Genomic DNA, 16,654 nt, shown 5'->3' with positions numbered 1-16,654 from the left:
TTGTATGCCGGGCATGTACGTGTATTATACACTGGCGGTTGCGTTTCCCCGCGATCGTGCGCGTGCACGTGTTCGTGGGTAGTTTCCAAAAAAAGCCCCCTAGTATAAGAGGAGGGGAACGGGCACCGGCCGCATCGCCCACCCCATTTCCCCCAAATCGCCTCCCTCTCCCTCCTCTCTACTCTGCCTCATCGTCTCCCTCACTGGCCACCCCACCTGCTCGCTCACCACCGCCGCGTCCCTCTCTTCTCCTGCTTGCTTCTGGCTCGGATGGAGCAAGGCCGTCGCGAAGCCGCCGTCGCGGGCGGAGATCTGCAGAAGACGGGCGCGGAGACCGTGGCAGATGCCGTGCAGACCCTCATCGGCGGCGCGGGTGCAGGAGCTGCCGCATCCCCACGTGCTAGATCGGTCGCTGCGGTGGCGGATCTGGAGGAGAAGAAGGTGGTCGTGGCGGACTCCATCATGGCGGACTCAGCCGTGCTGGTGCTTGGCATGACGGCGTCGAGCGGCCCGTCTGATGGACCTGCGGAGGCCGGCGGCGAGCACGTGGACCTGCAGGTAATCCTTGCCAGCAGTCCCCTCCGTTGCTAGTTACCCCCGTTAAGCAGTAGTTTTGGGTGTTAGTGTTTTTTGTAGTTGCTAGTTGCTGCATCCCCTTCTGATAGTTAGGGTTTTTAGATGTTTGATTGATTTATATGGTGAAGGTTAAGTTTCGATTATGTGATTGAATCATCCAGTAGATCAAGTAGTTAGGGTTTTTTAATGAGATGTTAAGTTGGGGATTTTTGTATTGGATTCAATTAGAGGCACAGATATGTTGTATTTGTGATTGAATCACATCCAGTAGATGTACTAGTTAGGGTTTCTTAATTAGATGTTTAGTTGATTCTGTGATCGAATCATCCAGTAGATCAAGTAGTTAGGGTTTTTTAATGAGATGTTAAGTTGGGGATTTTTTGTATTGGATTCAATTAGAGGCACAGATATGTTGTATCTGTGATTGAATCACATCCAGTAGATGTACTAGTTAGGGTTTCTTAATTAGATGTTTAGTTCATTCTGTGATTGAACATTGTGTAGATCAAGTAGTTAGGGTTTTTTAATGAGATGTTAAGTTGGGGATTTTTTGTATTGGATTCAATTAGAGCCATGGATATGTCGTATATGTGATTGAATCACATCCAGTAGATGTACTAGTTAGGGTTTCTTAATTAGATGTTTAGTTAGGGTTTATTTGTATTGGATTCATTTATAGCCTCTGATATATGTGATTGAATCACATCCAGTAGATGTACTAGTTAGGGTTTCTTAATTAGATGTTTAGTTAGGGTTTATTTGTATTGGATTCATTTATAGCCTCTGATATTTAGAATGTGTGAATGAATCACATCCAGTAGATGTACTAGTTAGGGCTTTTTAATTAGATGTTTAGTTGGGGATTTTTTGTACTGGATTCAATTAGAGCCACTGATAAGTAGAATTTGTGATTGAATCACATCCAGTAGATGTAGTAGTTATGGTTTTTAAGGTTTATTTGTATTGGATTCAATTATAGACAGATATATACAGAATCTATGATTGAATCATCTAGTAGATGTAGTAGTTAGGGTTTTTTAATTAGATGTTTACTTAGGGTTTTCTTGTATTGGATTCATTTATAGCCAGTTATATGTAGGATGTATGATTGAGTAATCCAGTAGATGTAGTAGTTATGGTTTTTTAATTAGTTGGTTAGTTAAGGTTTATTTGTATTATTCATTTAGAGACAGTTATATAGATTCTGTGATTGAATGATGTAGTAGATGTACTAGCTAGTGTTTCTTAATTAGATGTTTAGTTAGGTTTCTTTTGTATTGGATTCATTTATAGGTAGAGATAAATGTAATTAAATGGTGTGACTGAATGATGCAGTAGAAGTAAGAGTTATGATATTTTAATTAGATGTATGAGTTAGTGTTATTTGTAGTGGATCCATTTATATCCAATGATATATGTACGTAAATTTTGTGATTCAATGTTCCAGTGGATGTAGGAGTTAGTGTTTTTTAATTAGATGTTGGAGTTAGGGTATTTTAATTAGATGTAGGAGTTAGACTTCACAATTTCACTTATTCTGACTTATGAGTGATCATTGAGAACTGCTCTGAACTAAATATTTATTAAGATTTACAAATGAAATGAAAACCTGACATGTTTGTGAAGTTATATATAAAGGTCCTATTTGCATTGTCTGTCAAAAACTGCTATATCATGGGTTAATAAGAGAGGAATGATATTCATTTATACCTTCATATGCATGTTCAAAAGCAAAAACTGAAATTGTATGTCCATATGAATGAACTTGTATTTTCATAAGCCAATTGTTTAGTATGAACTTGTATTTTCATAAGCCAATTGTTTAGTATGTATATAGCTTCATATATAGTGTATGAAATATAGTTAGGAGCTTTCCATCATTATGCAAAATCAACTTGTTTGTAATGACATTATTTGAACTGCAATTCAATTCCTTGTAAATGACTTGCTTGGTTGACAATATAGCAAAAGGAGGATCTTGTTGGCAAGAAGAGGAAGTGGGACTCATCTGGCTACTACCCTTATGACAGTGATGAGGATGAGCCGTACGAGGTAAGGCCTAGCTGAAATGTTATTTGTGCATTGACTTAGTGTTAGATGTTTGTAGTATTTGAATGCATAATGTATTAATGTCAGTCATTAATGTGTGCAGTATCAATCTGGAGATGATGTGGTCGAGGGGAACGTCGAGTCATTTGAAGAGAAGGAGGTGCTGAAGATCAGGGCCCAAGGATCTGCTAGGTACTACAACTGGAGGTCTGACAAGTACCGGTGCCCCTACTGCAGCAGGCCCAAGCCCAGGTTTGGGTTGCTGGAGCATCTGATGGAGCATTGTCGGGCTACATCCATCAGCAGTCATGACTACAAGATCAGGGCTCAGCATTTTTCCCTCCACAAGGTCCTGAGAAACCCTGACATGTAGTTGCCCTAGACCCTCGTTGTCGTATGATGTAGGAAGGCTCAGTCCTTTTGGTGAACTTTGTGTGGTATTCTGATGGTGGAAACTTGTAGTGGTAATTTAGTATGAACTTTATCTAAGTGCAGTACTGTGATGTGCGGTCCAAACATAGCTAATATGCTAGTGGTCTGCATCAGCAAGTGTGTTGTGTGGATGCTGCTATCTATGGCAGTAGTATATATTGCTATCTATATTTGTGTCCCTTAAATTTGCCATTATGGTTCCTTAGATGTATAATTTGCTTGAATTTAGCTGTTGCAATGATCAGACATGCCGCAACAGTGTTGCTTCACTGATCGGGCATGCTGCAAACACTTCCCATGATGCGGCCATGTGGAACATGCTGTGGCAATGGTGCAATAAATTCCCATGTTGTGGCCTTGTGCAACATGCTCTGCCCATAAGCAAATCGGACCAAATGTAAAACTTTGCGTTAAGTAAATTAATGTTTTTAGTGAAGTGGAAATTGTTCGTCGACACATATGACATCTTTCCTTCATTTGAGTAAGCAAAAATAGCAAATACTCCACCATATGATCAAATATTCCAATAACAGAGCACATATTCCTTCATTTCATCAAATACTAATAAAAAAGTAGTTAAAGATGGTGTGTGTGTGTGTGTGCAAAAAACAATATTTGAATAAAGGTGTAATGATTATTTGTAACATGAAGGAGTTTTTTCATGAAATGCAAGTTGATTATATGTAATATGAAAGATCTCCTTTCGTACAATTTATAGTGGCTCCGTGAAGCCGCATGTTTCGAACCGGCATTGGGTAGGGCATAACAAATTCAGAAAAAATTCAAAAATTGTGACCCAAATTTTCTTGTACATGGTGACCCACATGTGCCAAACATGGCTATGAAAGAAAATTTGGAAAATTAATAATTTACAATGCCCCCTTGAGGTATAGACCGATGGTTTGACCAGTCAGTCTAGAGGACATTATAAATTAATAAAAAATTCAAAAAAATATAAAACCTTGGAAAACTAGCTTTGTTTGTGCAAGAGATCATGTGTGCCAAAATAGGGGTGATTTGGAGGTGGTCGAAAAAATCATCGCACTCCGGAGGGGCCATTTGGTCTACTTAAGGCAGTTTTTGAACATACGTGATTTTTTCCACCACCTCCAAATCACCCAAATTTTCTTGTACATGGTGACCCACATGTGTCTATTGAAGAAAATTTGGGAAATTAATACTTTACAATGCCCCCTTGAGGTATAGACCGATGGTTTGACCAGTCAGTCTAGAGGACATTATAAATTAATAAAAAATTCAAAAAAATATAAAACCTTGGAAAACTATCTTTGTTTGTGCAAGAGATCATGTGTGCCAAAATAGGGGTGATTTGGAGGTGGTCAAAAAAATCATCGCATTCCGGAGGGGCCATTTGGTCTAAAACATAAGCCAGTTTTTGAACATACGTGATTTTTTCCACCATCTCCAAATCACCCAAATTTCTTGTACATGGTGACCCACATGTGCCAAACATGGCTATGAAAGAAAATTTGGAAAATTAATACTTTACAATGCCCCCTTAAGGTATAGACCGATGGTATGACCAGTCAGTCTAGAGGGCATTATAAATTACTAAAAAATTCAAAAAAATATAAAACCTTGGAAAACTAGCTTTGCTTGTGCAAGAGATCATGTGTGCCAAAATAGGGGTGATTTGGAGGTGGTCGAAAAAATCATCGCATTCCGGAGGGGCCATTTGGTCCTTAAGTCAGTTTTTGTACATACGTGATTTTTTCCACCACCTCCAAATCACCCAAATTTTGTTGTACATGGTGACCCACATGTTCCAAACATGGCTATGAAAGAAAATTTGGAAAATTAATACTTTACAATGCCCCCTTGAGGTATAGACCGATGGTTTGACTAGTCAGTCTAGAGGGCATTATAAATTAATAAAAAATTCAAAAAAATATAAAACCTTGGAAAACTAGCTTTGTTTGTGCAAAAGATCCTGTGTGCCAAAATAGGGGTGATTTGGAGGTGGTCGAAAAAATCATCGCATTCCGGAGGGGCCATTTGGTCTAAACATAAGCCAGTTTTTGAACATACGTGATTTTTCCACCACCTCCAAATCACCCTAATTTTCTTGTACATGGTGACTCACATGTGCCATACATGGCTATGAAATAAAATTTGGAAAATTAATACTTTACAAGGCCCCCTTGAGGTATAGACCGATGGTTTGACCAGTCAGTCTAGAGGGCATTACAAATTACTAACAAATTCAAAAAAAATAAAACCTTGGAAAACTAGCTTTGTTTTTGCAAGAGATCATGTGTGCCAAAATAGGGGTGATTTGGAGGTGGTCGAAAAAATCATCGCATTCCGGAGGGGCCATTTGGTCTAAACTTAAGCCAGTTTTTGAACATACGTGATTTTTCCCCCACCTCCAAATCACCCACATTTTGTTGTACATGGTGACCCACATGTTCCAAACATGGCTATGAAATAAAATTTGGAAAATTAATACTTTACAGTGCCCCCTTGAGGTATAGACTGATGGTTTGACCAGTCAGTCTAGAGGGCATTATAAATTAATAAAAAATTCAAAAAAAATATGAAACTATGGAAAACTAGCTTTCTTTGTGCAAGAGATCATGTGTGCCAAAATAGGGGTGATTTGGAGGTGGTCCTGACATGTGTGCCAAATTTGACATGTGACATATGCAAAAAAATTGACATGTGACATATTTTGTTTCAAACTTGTGTGCAAAATTAGACATTTGACATATGCAAAAAAATTGAATACAAATTAAAAAAATTACTTTGGGTATCCTCACATGGTGGAAATGTTTGGTCCAAATATTTTAAATATTTTTTTAAAATTTATACTTAATTTAAAATTTGAAAATTTAATGCTTCAAACTTGTTTGCAAAATTTGGCATGTGACATATGCAAAAAAATTGACATGTGACATATTTTGTTTCAAACTTGTGTGCAAAATTAGACATTTGACATATGCAAAAAATTGAATACAAATTTAAAAAATTACTTTGGGTATCCTCACATGGTGGAAATGTTTGGTCCAAATATTTTAAATATTTTGTAAAATTTATATTTAATTTAAAATTTGAAAATTTAATGCTTCAAACTTGTTTGCAAATTTTGACATGTGACATATGCAAAAAAGGAAATAAATAATAAAAATGCCAGCCTACCCAACAGCATTTATATGAAACCCCACGGCCTGCATACGACTAGTAACCCATTGGGCCAGGATGCAAGCCCGCGGTGAATGTATATAAGTTGCCGGTAGGCCCAACGGGGCAGAGAGAGACTGGTTAGGCAATGAGCTGCCCGCTTTAGATAGGAACTTGAGATGATTAGCTCAGGTGGGTTTATAAACCGGTGCGAGCTCCTCTCCATTGGCGAGGTGGGACTAAACTCCCACCACCCCGAGACAGTGCCCGCCGCGGCTTTGATTTGGGCCTAATTTGGGTGGGCCATACCAGGCTGGCCTCACACGCGGTTATCAGCTGGAGAGGGGGAAAATTCCCCATTTCATCTGGCAGATACGAACCCTAGGTATTTGCTTCTGTTCCCCATTCACTCCGTGAGCTCAAATCTCACATCTGGCGTCGCTGGCGATGGGGGCCAAGAAGGGAAGGAGGTCACGGTCGGCAAGTGATTGCCGCCGCGCGCAAGAAAAGTGGGAGGAGGCAGTTGGGAAGTTCTGTCAGGGCGATCTAGAGAAGAGGGCGAATGTGGAGGAGATCTGCAGCTAGTTTCCCAGCTTGCAGATGTTCATCGACCACGGTAGGGGTCTCATCAAGGTGCTTACGGGCAATGAGATGAAATCGTTGTTTGGTCCTGCTCGAGGAGTTGTTCCAGTCCAGGTTTTCCTCTGGGCTATGAACGAAGCGGAGAACTCCCCGGATCCGCGTCAGCGTGCGAGGTGGTACATGTACCGCTCGCGCCGCCGCGCCCCTCCTGTTCCAGTGCCATATCTTGTCGGAGTGTTGCTCGCGGTGCCTGCTCCGGTTGATCAGTCCAATGTTCACTCTGACAGTGATGTGGAGCAGAGCAAGGATGACAGTGATAGTGAAGATGTGGAGCATAGCAAGGATGAGAGTGATAGCGAAGATGTGGAGCAGAGCAAGGATGAGAGCGGGGAAGAGGAGGTTGTTCTGCTGCTGGACGACAGTGCTGGAGAGGAGGAGCAGGATGATGTTGTCCAGGAGCAGCCGGCGGACGTGCAGATTGTGGGTCCAGGGATCCCGTAGCTCGGAGACAGGACCATGCCGATTGAAGCGGAGACCTACATCCGTATGAGCATTCGTCACTCAGAGCGCATCAACAAGTTGAAGGACAAGAAAACAGAGTGATGGCATGTCAGTGTTTTCAGTTAGTCTATCTGAGTGAGTCAGTTTGGACCCGTTTGATAGCATAATATGTTCTAAGTTCTTTGACAATACTTCAGTATTTGAGATTATGTTAGTTGTATTTACAGTGAGTTGTTTGGTTGCCCCCGATAAATGTGATTTTACTACTGCAGTATTGGGAAAAATATAGTTATTTCTCTGCATGAAAAATGTAGCCTCTTTTTAAAAAACAGAGTTTGTGAGTGCTTAAATGCAATGGCTATGCAGCACAATTTACAGCATACCAAACAGTTGTATGTATTGTGAATACTCCAGAAATCTCTGTTTTAGTCAAACCATGTTATCTCATATGTATACGCAAGAATACTGTAGTTTTTAATACGTTGGTTCATATAGTACCATGCTACCAAACCCAGAGAACTGCAGTAAGTGTTAAGTTATGTAATGATGAAGTTTAGATAGTGCAAATGTGATGTGTTCAAACTGTTAAGTTATGTAATGCAGTTGTTAATGTAATGCATGTGTTATCCTTTTATTTTCATAAATAATCCCATTTCTACTTTCTCTATAATAAGACTAATGAGCCATTGGATTGTTGATTGATCTATTTTTCAGACAAAGGAGCCACAAAAAAAGTGCTGGAGGTGGGAGCAAGACTAGGGTGGAGAATCAACGGGGCAAGACTGGAAGGATAAAAAAGAAGACTCTACTTCCTGCTGAAGATGTGGCCTTTACTTTGTTGCGATGTTTTAGTAGTTGTTGCTGTTATTTTGCGGTGCTCATGAACTTTGTAAGCCTAGGATGATGGGTTAGGCAGACTGCAGGCCATGCTGGATTTTGGTTATATAGGTTTATGCTGGCTTGAAGTGAAAATAGAGCATTATTATTGATATATGGATTAGCAACTTCTTCAACTCTAAGGTTGCGTTAATTTGGTTCTAGATTCTAATACATAGCTTAACCCTGCAAGGTTATCATAATCTCACGTTTGTGTTTGGAAACAATCCTAGTTAGCCTAAATTACTGGTTGCAATGGAAATGTGTGCATTGCCATGATGTTTACGTATTTCATTTCTTATATATATTTCAAATATTTTAAAATCAAATCTATTTCTCCTCTTTCATTAATTCCGACAGCTTTACAATTCAAATTATGCAAGATAATGCGTTCTCTTTCATTTCACTTGTTAAATAAAATATTTATTTTTAGTTTTATCTTTGAAAAAAATTTAAATCACATATATATTTTTCTGTATTACTTGTTCTGACAGTTAGAAAATTCATGAATGTGCGAAAAATTGTTGTGTTATATTCTTTTATGAGGTGATTTGAAGAACAAAAAATAATGGTGACAAATGCAAAAGGTGAAATATGACAAAAAAAGCCCGCCTACTAGCTGCATACTACACAATTCAACGGCCAGCATACGACTAGCAACCCAATCATTTATTGGGCCAGGATGCAGGCCCACCAGATTGTGATAATAGGCAGCTAGTAGGCCCCACTGGGCAGAGAAGGACAGGGTTAGGCATGTGTTGCCCGCTTTAGAAAGGAACTTGAGAAGGGAAGCTCAGCCCGGTATATAAACCGGTGCAAGCTCCCCTCGCTTGGCGAGGTGGGACTAAACTCCCAGCACCGCTGGGATGTGCCCGGCGCGACGATCGCTTGGGCCTAATTCGGGTGGGCCGTCACAGGCCAGCCTCACCCACGCGCAGATTAGTACCACATTTAAAATCGAGCTGCTTCAATGTGTTATATTTCACTTATTCAATGTGTACCAAAAATTAATGTCTTATAGTTCACTTATTCAATTAAATATTTATTTTCTTTTTATCTGTACAATAATTTAAAATCTAATATATTTTTACTCCTTTAGTTATTCTCGCACTATTAAAATTCAAAAAATGCAATATAATATGTTTCATCTTTATTATAATATATCTTTTCTGTTTTCTATTTCAAAAAAGGTATATCAAATATATTTTTTCTTTGTTCATTTCTTCTTAGAGTTTTAAAATTGAAGTATATGTTTTGTATTTTATTTCTTATTATAGTTATAAAAATCAAAAATCCATGAATGTATGTTGTCTTCTGTTTCACTTCTTAAATATAATTTTCATTCTATTTTCAAAATTCCATTTGGTTGACTCTAGAAAAACAACGTCCTTCGGGCTCCCCCTCCGGCAGACCCGAATGATGGTGATTGCACATGTGGTATGTGCTGACCTGCATGAAATGACACCAAACTTTGGCACCATGTGAGGATGCCCAATGTAGGCCCCCATGCAACATGTGAGCCATTCCTGACACCGAACGAACGTTGCGTCACGTCCGGGCAGCGTTTCGGGTTCTTTTCGCCGGCAAAATATTAGTAAATGCATCGAGTGCCGGAAATCGATGAGAATTGGCATGCATGATGTCCATGGTCTTCCCATTGTGTGAAAAAAATTTGGGACCATTTGGTTGAATCCAGAAAAACAACGTCCTTCGGGCTCCCCCTCCGGCAGACCCGAATGATGGTGATTGCACATGTGCTATGTGTTGGCATGCATGAAATGACACCAAACTTTGGCACCATGTGAGGATGCCCAATGTAGGCCCCCATGCAACATGTGAGCCATTCCTGACACCGAACGAACGTCGCGTCACGTCCGGGTAGCGTTTCGGGTTCTTTTCGCAGGCAAAATCCTAATAAATGCATCGAGTGTCGGAAATCAATGAGAATTGGCATGCATGATGTCCATGGTCATCCCATTGTGTGAAAAAAATTTGGGGCCATTTGGTTGACTTGAAATAATTATTTGATATCAAAATTTTGTAATATGAAAAAAAAGTACATGAAACGAGCCCCTCGTCGCTCAAAGAGAGGAGCACCTGCGATTTGTTACACAAATCCCGGATCGGAATCTACAAAAAAAAACTCGAGAGTGGGAAGCCTATCCCTTTAATTTAGGAGCACGTACTGCCTCTCCTCAACCAAGGCAAAGATCACGGACGTACTTTCCCTGGTGGTTACGACAACCTAGGAGATCCTCCTCCTCCTATATAGTCTCGGCATCGTCTTTCATGTCGTCTACGACGGCTCCTACCGCCGAGTCGACGACAGCTGCATCCCTAGCATCGGCCCAACTCCAGCAAGATCGTCGAGAACATCCAGATCGTCAGCGCGTGCTGGCCGTCATGGACGAACTGCGTCCGCGTTACAACGCCGACAACTTCCATCTTCATCGAGCAATCCAGTATGTTGGCAACCGTACCGCATCCATGATGCTTTTCTTTGTGCATATATTAGATTAGATAAGATCCATTATCTTCGCATTACATCTGTTCTAGTAGATGTTTTTTGTTTGTGCGTGTATTAGATTAGATAAGCCTATGACACTAGATTTGTTTGTGTGTGTATTAGATTAGATAGCCCTACGATTCCAAGTTTCTACATGTTGTTTGTTGTCTTTCACTTGTAGGTTGAATTGGTGAATAAACAACAATTTTAAATCAGTGTTAGTTATAGCATAGTCACTTTAAGTTATAGCAATGCCGTAAGACATGCATGTTGCAACTATGAGACGCCCACTAATATTGTATGTGTTGCACGTTTGTTTGATGCATGTTCCAGTAGGCATAATTTCGTTTTTTTTCTTTTCGATTTACTGTTAATTAGGCACTGTCACCGATTCTTATATCTATTTGTACAGTACCATATGAAAATAAATGATTAGATAAATAATGTTACTTTTGATTATGAAACTAATTGGTTAAATAAGTACTTGTTAAACTGTCATTTTATGTGTTGCACGTGTCTCTGCTGAATGTTTCAGTATGAATAAATTATGTTCTATAGTTTTCTATATATTGTGGGATAGTGTATTCCATTATTATGTTTTATGCAACAATATGTTAGGAAAAAAGTTGATTACATAATTTATGGTATTGTAACCAAGTATATTTTTTTAACAGGATGGATGAACTGAACGGAGAAATTGTTTGCGCCGTTGAAAAATGGTGCAAACTTATTGCCGGTCTATCTTCCGGTCAACGGGCCGCACTTGCCGAAACACCACTCCGTAGCATGCTTCAGATACCTTCGCTGAAGATGCGTACACTATTGATCCGGTACATGGTTGAGATTTTTGATCCTAGCAAGGGCAGATTCATTGTACAAGACTTGGTTGGCGAAGTGTCTCTCGGTCCTGTGGATGTTGAGTGCATCTTGGCCTTGGAGAACCACGGACTGTCGACAGAAGGTATTCTCGGTGAGGAAGGTGAGGATGTTAAAGATCGAGTACTGCCTCAATTCCTGAGCAAGACCACAGGTAACATAGTCATCGATGATCTGATTGTGCACATCACAAAAAATAAATCTGCCGGCGACGATTTCCTTCAGAGAGTTGTCCTCGTGTTGCTTGGAACAGTTCTTGCTCCCATGTCGAGCAAGACTGTACCAAAGCAATGTTACGCATTGGTGGACGATGTGAAGCGTATATCCAAGATTAATTGGAATGCATTCACCCTCCGGGTTCTGCTGGACTGCCTTCGCAACGTGAGGAAAGGAAAACACCTCCGCCAATGGCCGAGAGGGAACTTAGCTCTCCTACAGGTACACCTTTCAGACTTGTACCATTGCAAAAAAAATATGATTGCTAATTTACCTGTTGTATAGTACTAACTGTAATTTTTCATTCATGCAGTACCTGTACTGGGAGATCGGTTCAGCCTCTGGAAGGTGAATGCACATTCAATCCTAGCTTGTCCATGGAACCTCTAATGAGAAATTGGACTGAAGCTGTAGCCTCAAGGAGAGACAAGTTTGATTATGACCACGGACGTGGCCGTGGTAACATCAAGGTAATTCATTACGTTGGGTACTTCTTAAATCTTTTATATAACATAATTAGTTGTATTAATATTTTTATTGATCACATATACTTGTATTTCACATGCAGATTGAAGGCAACATAACCAAGGAGTATAGGGCGCAGGAGCGCAAAGTACCCGAACCAGAAAAGCCAAAAATGAAGCCCGCCGTTGGTGCGGCAAAGAAGTCCAAGTTAGCCTCAAACGCGGACGATATGATGAACCTCATCATGAATCGGTGTATGGATTACATACGTAGCCAAATGAAGGAAATACCGGAACAAGTAGCTGAGGTGACACACCCTTAATTCTATGTTTACAACATTTTTGAAGTTGCAAAACCGTGCCGACATTAATTAATATTTTTTATGTAATGCAGAGATTGTTAGAGAAGTTGAACCAAAATGGTGTGATGTACAAGCCAGCGGCTGCTGCGGCTTCCGGCAACAACGATGCAGACATAGAAGTGGATTCCTTTGAGAATGGTCCGCCGGAAAAAAAAAGAATTTGTGTACAAGGATGACTCTGACGGTCTAGAGCCGGTGATTGATTTGACATAACCTGACGAGCCTGTTGTCAACAAGAACAACGATGATGAGGAAGTATGTTTTCATTTATTTGTCTTCATTTATCTCAATTATGCATCTTCATTTTCATTAACTGAACCTATCACATTATTTCTTTGTTAACCAGAAAACGCCTATCAAGTTAGATGTTGACAAGACAACGGAGTGCGGCGTAACACCAGAGAACCCTTGGATTGTAGGTAATTCTCCTCGAGCAGAATCGTCCGACATTGACATTTCTGCAAGTTCTATCGACAGGATGGTGGGTAAGAGCAAGGGGAAAAAGTCTGCAGCAACCACAAAAGAAGACGATGTTATATCCGGGAAGCGCCGACGGACTGTTCCCAAGAAATTTGAATCCCCCTTTAAACTTGACAAGCCCAGCAAGCGAAGCGCTCGTGGTACTAAGCCATCCGGCAACACTACCACAACTAGAGGTACCATTAGTAGCTATCTTAGTGCTTAACTTACTACCATTTCATGTACTCACCGTTCGTGACGTTCGTAATTTATCATGCAGCTCTGTTTAGTAACAATGATGTGGAAGGCTCTGCTAAGGACGATCTCACACCGGAACTCATTGATGCTGCTGTTACGTTTGTGGAGGCAGCTGCTCGGTCTGAGAAGAATATGAATAAAAGAGTTTACTACAATGAACGTGGCACCTCTGTGACTATGGAGAGTGAGCATACATGGCTGGAGGATGACGTAAGATCTATTACCATGTCCTGCTATTTAAGTGCATAATCTAGGTGTCACCTATGAAAATAAAATGTTCTATTATTTTACGCAGATTATCGATGCTTATCAGGCACATTTGGCTCTGCACGTTGGTCATGATCAGCACCTCTGTCCAACCTGGAGGTCCAAATACCTTGTTGATCGTGCTAGGGCACGAGACAACCCTAAACCGTCGACATACAACATGGATAGTGCGCTGAGCAGAGCTGGAGCAGTACGTAGGGTTCTGGACGAGTATACCGTCCGTGATAAGGTACGATATGTTCTTACTAGTTCATTAACACTCATTTCAACAAGCATAATTGCATCTGATTACAAATGTGTTCCACATTTTAGTCGTTTATCCCGTTGAACGTCGGCAATACACACTGGATCACCGTGGTGATGCACAACCGCAAGAAAGAATTCCGAGTTTTTGATTCGCTCTATCCTCTTGAGTTCTCTCTCGACACTGTGAAAGCACTGGTACTCTCCCCAACATTGAGCATTCTTCATATGAAATTTCATATGGTTTCTCACTACTACTTTCTTTCAAATAGCGACTAGCAATAGCAATTGATATGGAAGAGGCAAACCGTATTACACCTGGCAAATATCCAGACGTCACTAAGTGGCCTATCTTACCTCAGATCGACATGCCACTACAAGAGGACGGGTGAGTTATGGTTCATCATTTTCTACTTACGAAAGACATGTTCGTGTGCACGGTGACTAATGTTTGCATATATATTAGGAACTCTTGTGGCCTTTTTGTGATTGAAGTTATGGAGCATTGGGACGGGGATCGATGGACCACCGATTTTACCCAGGTAATTTATCCTCTCTTTTCGTACACTTGTACAATTGTCGTAGAATACCAACTTCTATTCATTAAACATTGTTCTAAAAATTGCAGGCCACGGTTCATGCAAGGAGAAGGCGTCTCGTCGCCGAGGTGGTTCTCTCACCTACCAACACGCTCGAATGTGTGAAGAACAAAATCCGCGACATCACAAAGAAAAGCAAGGCGTGAAGACATCATACATGATTCAAGATTCTAGTTTTAGTCGTTTGTTTTAAGTCCGGAAGCACGTTTCCCGGCATGGACAACTTTGATTTTCAATCATTCATGTAATAAGCACGATACCATGGATTTTGTGTGGATGTTTGGTCGCTCACACATACTTTTGTATGTGTAATACAGTCAGACTATACGTTTCGTACCAATAAATTTTTGCTTCCCTTCATTTGTTCTACCTTAATGCTTTTTGCTGCTGTGTTCATTTTTTTCTTCCATGGAAGAGTAATTCATTTCCTTTTTACTTTTGCATATTTTTTGATTTGATTTGGCATTATTCAACAATAAGAAAAAAATGATAAATTCCTTTTTGTTTGCCTGAGAATCAACCTCGGCTGACGTGCCATCCGGTGTGGGATCCCGCGCCCGAGACAACGACAGATCCAGTCCCCGCGCGGGCGACCCAGTCGACGCGCGCTAGTTGGCGCGGGGCGACGCGCCAGGTCCGGACCCGCCCGACCGCTCGGTGGAGACAGCCCGCGTGTCGGACGCAAACGGGCCACCCGTGGATCCTGCGGTTGGTGGAGTAGGCAGATCCGCCTGGGATCTCGTGCGCATGATTGTGCCGCTGGATCTCTCGGGATCGGCGTCCGCAGGTGGATCTTCCTCGTGTCTTGCGCCAGACTCCCTTGGCGTTATCTGTTGCTTCAAATCATGTTGCACAGTTTTTTTGCTACATTTTTGTTAGCCTTTTCCTTTTCTACATCATGAAGATCAGGATCAGTAGCACCATCAATCACATGATCAACTACTCTTTCGCCCCCTTGATCAGTACGATTTAGAGCTTCGGTGGAAGCAAAAGAATTTCAGTGCTTAGCCGAGAACCCGCATTAGGATGCAGGTCAAACAAGGGCAAACTATTTCGAAAGTGATATAATTTATTGGTTAATATAATATACTTAGACCTTACACAAATGAACTGGCCACAATGCAGATAGGACTTGATCATTCAGTTCAACAATAAACCACAAAACATACTTAAAATTCATCACAAATCTCCTTCAACTTCTTGATCTTATCAACGTACCCATGTTTCTGTTTGAGGAAATCTGCAATAATATACTCAAGTTTTTTCTTCTCTTGCTTCAGCTGGTCCCTCTCTCTCATCACTTGGTCTCTCTCTAGCACCACCCGGTCCCGGTCTTTCTCAGCCTTTACCCTCAGGACCTGATGTATATTGGCACAACCATGGTCTGCCATCTTATTCTTCTCCAGCTCCTCTTTGAGATCGCTAAGTGACAATCTTGCATTGCCCAACTGCGTGAGAGCATCCTCCTTATCAGCCACCAGTTTAGCAAAGTCCATTTTGAAAAATCTCAGCTCTTCCTCCGTCCTCCTCTTTTCTCCAATTAACATGCATTTGTCTTCAGCATTCTTAATATTCTGCCTCAGCTTCTCGTCATACATGCTCCCCAGTTCTCTCAGGTAGAACTTCGTAGCCACTGACCACTCCGGGTCTACCCATTCCACATAGTTACATTTCACTTCTTCCTACAGTATGAAAAAATATGGTCTCAATCATATATGCACAAATGCAATACAATTACATGCAATGCACTAAAAATATGGTCTCAATCATATAAACACAAAATGTAGCATGCAATGATATACATATATGTGTATATGGATCAATTAACTACAAGTATATGCTATTATATGCTAAAACAAATATTAGACCGTGAAAAAGACAACATAAATACAGAATTTGTAAATGCACAAATTAATAGAAATTATATGCAATTTTGGGCAGATCAATGGATTACCGCGAAGTAAGTCGAGCACGAGGTAATGTAAACATATATTTACAGTACGGAACAACATACCTTCTGACCACAGGCAAGAAAACGTCTGCCAGTGTCCAAGGAATCAAAAGCAACAAGCCTGACGCAAGGTTCTCGATGCAGACAACGAGAAGACAAATCGTGAGCAATGCCACTCCATTCATAGCACCGGATAGTCGTAGGAAGCTAAACGAAACAACAGAGATAATGCACAAATCAACGCCCTGCGTTAAATACCGGAAATGAAGAACCCTAACCCTAAGCCTAGCACTATC

The 16,654-nt window shown here is 40.7% G+C and overlaps 1 protein-coding gene across 1 annotated transcript; it reads left to right on the top strand.

Moving 5' to 3' along the window:
* The first annotated feature begins 270 nt into the window (after positions 1-270).
* On the top strand, positions 271-2,998 carry LOC147957968 (uncharacterized). Its single transcript, XM_087531907.1, has 3 exons — positions 271-558; positions 2,542-2,628; positions 2,729-2,998. Exons 1-3 carry the CDS (start codon positions 271-273, stop codon positions 2,996-2,998), a joined length of 645 nt encoding a protein of 214 aa, XP_087388033.1.
* Positions 2,999-16,654: the final 13,656 nt, after the last annotated feature.

The sequence above is a fragment of the Triticum urartu genome, chromosome 7A (assembly GCF_056163025.1).
Source record: "Triticum urartu cultivar PI428250 chromosome 7A, HENAU_Tu73, whole genome shotgun sequence".
NCBI lineage: Eukaryota > Viridiplantae > Streptophyta > Magnoliopsida > Poales > Poaceae > Triticum > Triticum urartu.
Note: the sequence above shows the minus strand (reverse complement) of the source record. Positions and strands in the feature narration are given on the sequence as shown.